The 9,418-nt window shown below is 47.0% G+C and overlaps 1 protein-coding gene and 1 long non-coding RNA gene across 2 annotated transcripts; one reads left to right on the top strand and one right to left on the bottom strand.

Moving 5' to 3' along the window:
• The first annotated feature begins 294 nt into the window (after nucleotides 1-294).
• On the top strand, nucleotides 295-2,364 carry LOC119368511 (60S ribosomal protein L11). The gene is made up of 5 exons (XM_037633753.1): nucleotides 295-442; nucleotides 526-633; nucleotides 885-927; nucleotides 1,032-1,227; nucleotides 1,962-2,364. Exons 1-5 carry the CDS (start codon nucleotides 440-442, stop codon nucleotides 2,152-2,154), a joined length of 543 nt encoding a protein of 180 aa, XP_037489650.1. The 5' UTR covers nucleotides 295-439; the 3' UTR covers nucleotides 2,155-2,364.
• A 1,822-nt stretch (nucleotides 2,365-4,186) lies between these two features.
• LOC119368520 lies at nucleotides 4,187-7,953 on the bottom strand. Its single transcript, XR_005176670.1, has 2 exons — nucleotides 7,545-7,953; nucleotides 4,187-4,508 (listed from the first exon to the last, which is right to left on the bottom strand). It is a non-coding gene; the product is annotated as an uncharacterized LOC119368520 (long non-coding RNA).
• Between the last annotated feature and the right edge of the window lie 1,465 nt (nucleotides 7,954-9,418).

The raw sequence follows: 9,418 nt of genomic DNA, 5'->3' as shown, positions 1-9,418 counted from the left end.
TGTTAAGTGCACACAGAGAATGGATTAGGTTAAGGCTAACCGTTAGATTAATTTTAGTGAGCTTAATCATGCGGTCATAATAAATCCGTGTATGTTTTATGAGATGCACGTAAGAAAGTTTTTATTTGATTGTTTAATAGTAGTGGAGATTATGAGTATGATGGCCGGGAGTCCGGTCCAGGTAGCCATCCGGCTGGGCCGGAGAACGTCAACAGCCCAGCTAGAGCCGACCTGAATATCCTAGCCGTCCATCCGTTGATCGGACCGCTCCAAGTCCCCCACGCCATTTTGCCAAATCGTCGCCCGGCAAACCTCCAGCAACCCCTATATAAGGCCGGGAGATTTCTAGGGTTTCCGCCGCCGCAGCCACACCCAGAACCAGCTAAACCCTACCATCTTCGGATTCCTCTCCACCGGCGGCCTCCCCCGTCAGATCACCATGGTGAGCTCTCGTACTCCTACCGCGATGCTAACGCTCGGCATTTCTTGCGTGTCCCGATGTTCTTACGCGCTTGTCTCTCGCAGTCGACGGAGAAGAAGCAGTTGAACCCGATGCGGGAGATCAAGGTGCAGAAGCTTGTCCTCAACATCTCCGTCGGGGAGAGCGGCGATCGCCTCACTCGCGCTGCCAAGGTACCATAGATCCGCGACCCATCCATCCCAACTCGGTGTCCTCGACAAAAAAAGAAATAAATTAAAATCCATCTGTGTATCTGATATTGTTTCAGTGCGTGTGGTTATAGATCTGCAATTGCGCAATCCGCTCGAAATGAAACTTGTCCCGTAGTGCTCTACGTTGTTCGTCTTATGTGTGCTTGCGCACTTAGTTTTATTAATAATAAATTTTGATACGTGAGGTTAATTTATTCGAATTTACTCATCAGGTGTTGGAGCAGCTGAGCGGGCAGTCGCCAGTTTTCTCCAAGGGTAAGATATTGTCAACAAGCTAAAGTTTGCTCCATGTTTCTTGATTGATTTCAACATCTAGTGGTGCTTACGGACTTGCGGTCATCGCTCTTTTATCTTGGCAGCGAGGTACACTGTCAGGTCTTTTGGCATTCGTCGTAATGAGAAGATTGCCTGCTATGTGACGATCAGGGGTGAGAAGGCAATGCAGCTTCTCGAGAGTGGGCTGAAGGTGAAGGAGTACGAGCTCCTGAGGAGGAACTTCAGTGACACTGGTTGCTTTGGGTTTGGTATTCAGGAGCACATTGATCTTGGCATGAAGTAAGATAACCTTTCCTGTACTCTGTTCTGCTTGCATTTTATATATCCGAATTTTATATTTATTTAGGACTGTAAATTTGGTTCACTTGATAACTTGATTGTAAGATTGGGTTGCAAAATAAAGTTTCTTTTGTGACATACACACAGTACTGTAGGTAGATGCTAGTTCTTTCTGCTATTAGAAATCATTGTGGAGTTATCACAGCAGAATCCTGACGTGCATGTTGTCATAATCTTTAACGTTAAATGGTGGAACTTCTATTATCACAAGGATTTTGTAATGCACATTCTTTAAAAGTTTTCAATGCATAATAATGATGTGTACTTTAGTATGCATTGCTATTGCTGCCTATGTTCTCATTGCAAGTCACTTGAGTTGTTGCCCCAGTCTGAAATTATTTTGCTGTGATGTATATGAAGCATTGTTCCTACTGTGTTGGACAATGTGTTTCTCAGTTGTAAAGTCTGATAAACAAATATCTCTTTAAAGCAGAGAATGTAAGTTTTTTTGTATTCTCTATCGGTTTGTACATGCTAGTGTTTGTTGCTGCAATTGATATTGAGTGCTTGTGCAGAAAGGTTATACCTGTATGTTGTCCACTAGGTTTGATCAGTTAACATACTTGTCTTGTTTTTGAGAAGTGTTTTGCAATCCTCTCTGAACTACCTTTTGCCTGCTAGTATTGATATCCTATTGCTTACATGCTTAAAACTTTCTGGATTAATTCTCCCAGGTATGACCCATCAACCGGCATCTACGGCATGGACTTCTTTGTCGTTCTGGAGCGAGCTGGATACCGTGTCTCCCGCCGGCGCCGATGCAAGGCCCGTGTTGGGATCCACCAAAGGGTGACCAAGGAAGACGCCATGAAGTGGTTCCAGGTCAAGTATGAGGGTGTCATCCTGAACAAGTCCCACGCTAGCTAGAAAGGCTTTTGAGTGGAATCTTATGTTTATTGGATACAAAGTTTGCACTATCAATTTTGCCTGTTCTGTTGGGCTGACCTGCATCTATAATTCCACCAAATCTTTTCATGGTTTCATATTTGAAGTTGAACATTTCATCAACTTTTTTCCTACTATATACTATTGTCTATCATTCTCTCATTTAGCCAGCAAAGCAACTGCAAACAGCGATGATATCTGGCTCGTGTTTTTGTTAAGATCACCATGCTTGCTACACTGTTTTTAGTTGAATTAGAGCATCTCTAGCAGATCCCTTGAACACCTGGCGAACTATGCTGGCTGATTTATAGAAAAGTCCCTGCCAGTAAAAAGTTTCTGGGAGGCCTGTAAACTTGAACACCTGGCGAACTATGCTGGCTGATTTATAGAAAAGTCCCTGCCAGTAAAAAGTTTCTGGGAGGCCTGTAAACTTCCGATTTAGGGTATGCGTCCGCTTTCTTCCCTTCCCACCTCTGCCGCAAATCCTCCCCCTCTGACAGCGTTTTGCTAGGAATGACAAGGCAGGCGGCTCTGGCCTCCGGCCTTGTGTCGGACAGGCAGAGGGAGGTTGGCGTGCAAGCGCGTCGCAAGCCCCGCAGTAGAGCGGAGCGCGCCGTTCATGCCATTGTAGAGCGCCCATTGTAGAGCGCGTCACTCTACATTGAAGGTGACTCGCTCTACATTGAAGGTGATTCAGGATGGACGCGACCTCTCAGTGTCTCTGTCATTGAAGTGGTGCGCCGGCTGAGGTCGTCGCTTGTTGCACGCTCTGCTGAACATGCCTCCTTTCCATATTAAAACACCTTACGACATTAAACGAATGTCGAGCAAACTCCTCCCGCCCGCCCTCTATTTAAGCTAGGCTAGATGCTGGGCAAGAATCGCACCACCAAGTCTATCGCTCCCCATCTTCTCCTTTCACCGTTTTCTTCACCCTTTCAATGACATCTAACGAGTAGGGAGAGCAGTTCTCCGGCATAAAAGCCGGCTGGATGGACCGCCGAGCCCGTCGAATACGAGCGAGGCAGCTCACTGCTCCACCTCCCCCGCCTAGCCTGATGGAGCAAGTTGCCACCCCAAGCCGACGCGTGGTTCAACAACTCGCCGCTCCAAGCCAGCTCGCGGAGAAGTGGCAAGTTGCTCCATACCGGCACAACGAAGAGCATGGCGGCACGGGCATCATTGTTGCCATCGACGACACCACATCGTACCGCGCCTCTAGTGCGCCATCCGCAGTCGACGTGCGGGTAGCCGCGCCATGCAGACAGAGAAAGAAGCCGGCCCCGCGGAGATCGCCTAGTCGGCGGCCAGCGTGTCTGCGTCCGCCGCCAAGATCAAGGGAAAGTAGAACACAATAGGCCACCACCGCTTGTGTCCCAGGAAGGCCATCGTCGAGGCGACGCCGGCATACACAGTCGGTGTCTTGCCCGATTCTTCTTCAGTGCGGAGCATCGTCGGCCACCGTCTGGGCTTCGCTGAAGCGGAGGCACCCCCTTCCCCTCGGCTGAAGCATCAGCCGGGCGGTTCCGCTCCAATGAGCAGTAAGGAAGCGGGCCGTCCTTTGCGCTGAAGTATATACCTCTAGGGCTCCCTGCAGTCCGATGAGCGGGCTGCCGGACATTGAGAAGACAAAGGGATCTGCCGCGGTCGGTCGTAGACTAGTGTAGTGTATCCGTGTCATGTGAGTGGAGCTTCGCGCGACCGTACGCGCACATAGTTTTACATATGTTCAAATTGTATACATTTTCGTCCGGTTTGTATGAAGTCCGTCATATCATGAAATCCAACCGAGTTTACATGAATTTCGTCCGATTGATTCCATACATGAATTTCGTCCGATTGATTCTAACTATTGTGAAAATGTATGTGGCTATGGTTGGATGGCGGCATCCTGCATCCATGTTTGTGGAATGGTCCCTGTCCATGGACGGATGCAGAAGAAAATTTATGGATTGCCGTTGAAGATGGCCTTAATATACTATTTTTTGATAGCCAAACCATGTCATTCCCGGCATCACTAAAGAAAGATCTCAATTAAAGTCCTTCCTCCGGCCTCGTCACGCAAGATATGCAACGCCGTAGTAGTATGTGATACACTTTCGAGGCTTGAAACATCTCAAACCATACGATTATGAAAGAACCACGACGAGATTAATACAATGATCAAACACGCAAGCAAGAAATTGCAGAATGACTGGGTTCTGCAAAGACCCCTGGCCTTGGATGAGCCTCCTCCATCCACGCTCGCCATCCCATGCCACTGTCGCATGAACTCCTTGCCGCCGCCGCCCCATCCAGTGATGTTCGCCGCGTTCTCGCCGCAGATCTCGCACCGTCTGCATTCAACTCCTTTTTAGGCCAATCCATTAATCAAATAAAAATGATGCTAATAGGTTGTCCTTTTCTTTTTTGCTGACGTTACGACATTGGTCCTGGTATATATTTGTTGGCACCATTACAATTATACTCGCTCGTTCCAGAGTATACTAGCACAGAGTACTCTGGACCAATGTCATTAGATGCGTCATGAATTTAATTTTTATATTATATAGATTCTTTTTGCAAGGAATATATTATATAGATTTAATATTATAGATGTTAATGTTTTTTTTATATAAATATGATTAAACTTTATAAAGTTTGACTTTAAAAAAAAATCTTATATGCATAATAAAAAGGACCGAAAGAAGTATTTTTCTAGTGATTTTTTAGTTTTCTCTAAGTAGCCGGCGGGAGCATTGAGAAACACACTTTTTTTCTTGTGAGATGTGGCAAAACCCCGGAAAGCTAATAAAACATTGACAACTCTGCCGATGCTCACAGTAGGCAAGGCTACAACAAACACCAAAAACCAACAATAATATTGGAAATTTGTTTTTTTAAAGAGGATTACCCTCTGAACGATGCATGTAATAATTTTATTAATTATTCACAAAGACCTTACAAAGTAATACATCAGGTAGTCTGAATTCACTGTCTTAGCAACAACTGTCGCTACTCCTATCCACTTGAAGAAGGGGTGTCTAATCCGAGCCTAATACCAAACAGACATCACACCAAAGCATAACATCTAAAGCCGGAGGCCCCAACCCGAGCCACATACTAAGTTTGGGTACAAACCGGTTCGACGCATTCTCATGTGTCGTCGCCGCCGTCTTCCACCAATTCATCTTCAGAGCAGAAACTAACGCACCGACCTTGCTAGGCCTCTCCGCCATCGACGCTATCATGACGCCAGACAACGTCCTCCTCCTGCGCGAGTCCATCTTCGCGCATTGGACACCGAGTCTCCACTGCGCCACGCCGTCGAGATCCGCTGCCATCAATGAGTAAGATGAAGCACCGCTCCACCAAAGAAGCCGTCCACTGGTCCCTCGAGCCCTTGTACATCTCCAAGAATGACGCCCCCAAGGGGGAAACGACACTAGAGTGCCACGTCATTCGATCTACTAATTTATGGTTTCCCCCAGAGGTAACGGACAGAGGTCTGGAGCTTCTCCACGGTGATGCCTTCAAGAAGGCAACGACACAAAAGAGTGCCGCCATCGCCGGTCTTGGCAACAAGCCGAGAACAAGGTTTTCACCCGGATCCGCTCGACGAACATCCATCTCTCATCGTGCGCACAGACCACCACCGATCTCCACCGCCGCGGAGCGAGCAAGCCACTCTGGCCAGATCAGATCTGACCGGAGGGTCAACCACGCCCGCAGCCGACCAGTCCACCAAAGCCCTCCACGCCGCCGCCGATCCGAGGTGCTGCAATGCCGCGGCCATCCGCCGCCGCGAAGGCTCAGATCCAAGGAGCACTTCTGCTCGCTCGGGTGCCCCGGGCCACCCTCGCGCGAGAGAAGGAGAGGCTCCTCCGCCACCGTCGTCAGCCGCCCGGGCCTGGCCCGACGTCTTCCTCCAGCGGTGACGGAGGGGAGTGATGGGAGGAGTGACCGGCGGCTAAGGTTGGGGCCCCTCGGTCGCCCGTGCGGGGGGCGACGAAGGGGAGAGGAAGGGAGGAAGCAGCTGGCAGCGGCGCTGCTGCTAGGTTAGGTCGCGTAGCCATTATCTTTGATGTCAGATTTTTAACTATGGTAAATCAAATGTTTTTTATCATAAATTATGTTGTCGCGAGGATGCCAATTATCTTTAGCCGACTCATCAAGCTCCATGCGCCACATCAATTCCGGCGAGAGACGCCCCCACTGGACGATTAATCCTCGCCGATCTATTTCTTGTTATGATGCCTCCATCGATCGAATTTGAGTGTTCTTTCAGAGGTATTTACTCAAAATTATTATATTTGGGGTCAGGGTAACAATTTAGTACCACTTTACAGTCAGGGCACGAGGAAACACCATATATGCGTTTAACGATTAATGAAGATCACCGACCGTGTGATTTTCTTGCGAAATCAGGGAAACCGACGGGTTGGCCCCACCTGTCAGCTGACAGGGCAAAGACCGAGCATAAAACAAAACTTTGACCAGCTGAGGTGGCAGCTGAGATGTGAGCCCCATCTGTCATTGACTACGTGATCATTTTTATTCCATCTTTATTTATATGGAGCATCTTCATTTGGGGGTCCGCGTTGAGAAGCCTCATTTCAAGGCTGGGCAAGCGCCTTAATTCTAAAGTACACTGCTATTAGACCAATAAATAAATAAATAAACGTTTTGAAACCTTGGATGAGGATGGAATTCTCAAGGGCAACGACAGCGAAAGAAATCTACAGGCAGTATCATCAACCTTGGATGGGACTTCACAATCGAAGATCTCCAATTTGCACCTCATACGTATGACCCACCTAGCAAGTGGTTGCAATAATTGAGGTAATAGTCACATGATGCGCGTTCGCTGTTGAGCTCGTATGAAAATGCCATAGTTCTACCAGCTTACTGGTTGCGCAACTTTATTCTTTTTCCTCACCACAGTGAGAGATTCCATACCATGATTGTCATTACTTATGCCCGTCCGTATAGTATGCACTTCAGTCATCCTCCCTAACTGAGAAAGCTCTAATGTTGACCGGCACAAAAACTATTCTTCAGAGTTTGACGCATTCAAAGCGTCTTGAGCTCCTTTCTAATCCTAGAATTTCAGGTTGAGCGTTTCCCTCAAATTTTCGTGCTTTGTGTCTAATACCACTACTCTTTTCTAGGAAAGAAAATGTAATCGACTGGGTTCCATGAGGTCTTGCGAATCGACGGCGAGGGTGTTAGCCAGGTGCGGCAACCATCGGACATGACGGGCCGGTGCGGTGGCAACGCGGAGGCGAGAGGTTGAATTGAGGAGCCGAGAGGTGACCAAAGAAGAAGATGATTGAAAAAAAGAGAGTGCGTATAAGCATTTTTAAGCACACAAGAGATGGGAGTATCAATACCTGTTGCCCCTCACGGAGAACCACGGTGCGCCGACGCGATCTCGCCTCGGCAGCCGCAGCCGAGGTTTACCAACTGCCCGCTCCCGCTCTCCGCCGGCAGGTCGCCGTCCTCAAGCTGGCAAATTCTGCAGCCGCTCCCGGTTCCAACCTGCCCCTGCCGATCAGCCGTCACCGCCGACCTGTCGACGTCGACCGCAACATGTCCGACGACGCCGCCTTCCACGGTCGGCTCTTCACATGCTCCAGCGTCTCCAGCAGTTGTCACCATGGCCGCCTTCTCATCTCATCTCATGCCATGGTGTCGTTGATGGACCAATATCTAATTAATGACCTGCGGAATCTTGGGTTTTGCGGGAAGAAATGAATGATGACGGGAGGGAGCTACTGTAGATTCTTGTTATCGTCTCGGTGTTGCGAATTGGCCGACGCAAGTTGACCTCTTTTTCTTTTTTATAACACGGCGCAAGTTGAGCCGAGACAGCGAAAGATCAGGTGAGGCCGATGCAATGCAGGGATTCAAAATGGGAAAAAGGGAAATGAGTGCCGGGCTTTGCGTACCGGCCAATTCTATTTTTTTTCTTCAAACAGTAAAGGAATTCAAATGGGGTTGGTCTTTTTTCTTGGATGAAATCGTTGGGGTACACAAATTCAAATGGGCCTTGTCTTTTTTTTTTGCAACATTTGGTATTGTGGCAGATTATAATATTTGCGGTTGCGTAGTTTTTGACTACCAGATGATGCTCCCCTCATTGTTACGGGAATATTTTGCCAATGAAGTTTTGGTGATATGTAACATGAATATTTAAAATAATAGATTTTGAAAGTATATAAAAATTAAATGTAAATAACATAACAGAATGGTTTACATGCAAGCATGATTGCATGTTGAAGTGGATTTTTAATACGCATAGTTGCATGCTCGCATGGGCCTTTTCTTATGCATGTTGAATGATCAGGTGGCATACTTGCATTTTGAGAGAAATATGTTAGTAAGGGCTAACTATTTAGATATAGAAGATTTGTCTTTCAGTTTTTTTATAAATGACAACATATATAAATAATAGCAAGTACATTTAGTGAAAGTTAGGGCTTCGAGGGAGGAGGTTAGAGCTCGCAAGAATGAAAAAAAAACAGGCCCAAAAGAACCCTGCACCATGTTGTTGGAGAAGAAGACCCTATAAACAGGCGCCCATTAGATCTGCTCACTCCAGAATTTTCGCACTAATCCAGATGATCTGGGTGTTCCGGCCCATAGGTCGACCACTCGATACCCTGAGACAGAGCAACCACAAAACTGCGACGTCAAACCCTCGGACACTCTAGATAGACATGCACAGAAAATGTCAGTACTTTCTTGTACAAACTATGTTCTCAATGATCTAGGACAGATTTGAAAGCTAATAATAATATCTAGGTCCTCACAAAAGAGCCGCCCAACGTTAACAAAACATGGAGGATGCAAAATATTAACACCTTTGAGCACTCTATGTATGATGTGGTTAAACTATACATCTAGTAGCCCCTCTTTGTCATGTGGTTATCAAAACTTTAGAAACTTATAATACGGTCTCCCTCCAAGCACCTTGAGACCAGTAACTAGGAAAGTCTAGCATATGCAATCCTTTTCATTGCTCATCCCACTTGAGCTCGATGATGGCGTTCATGTTTCTCTCAAGTCACAATCCTTATCTTGATCATGAAAACTTCAAGAAGACTATCAAGTCCCCTCCATACCCCAATGTGGGAAGCCTTCACTTGAACACATTTTCACATGTACACTATTACTAGATGGATGGCAAGCTTCAACCATATAATTCTCCGGGTGCTTATCTTGAACTTGCTCTTTCATATCCCCAAGTGCAAGAGATTACAAA

The sequence above is a fragment of the Triticum dicoccoides genome, chromosome 1A, assembly GCF_002162155.2.
Source record: "Triticum dicoccoides isolate Atlit2015 ecotype Zavitan chromosome 1A, WEW_v2.0, whole genome shotgun sequence".
Taxonomy (NCBI): Eukaryota; Viridiplantae; Streptophyta; class Magnoliopsida; order Poales; family Poaceae; genus Triticum; species Triticum dicoccoides.
Note: the sequence above shows the minus strand (reverse complement) of the source record. Positions and strands in the feature narration are given on the sequence as shown.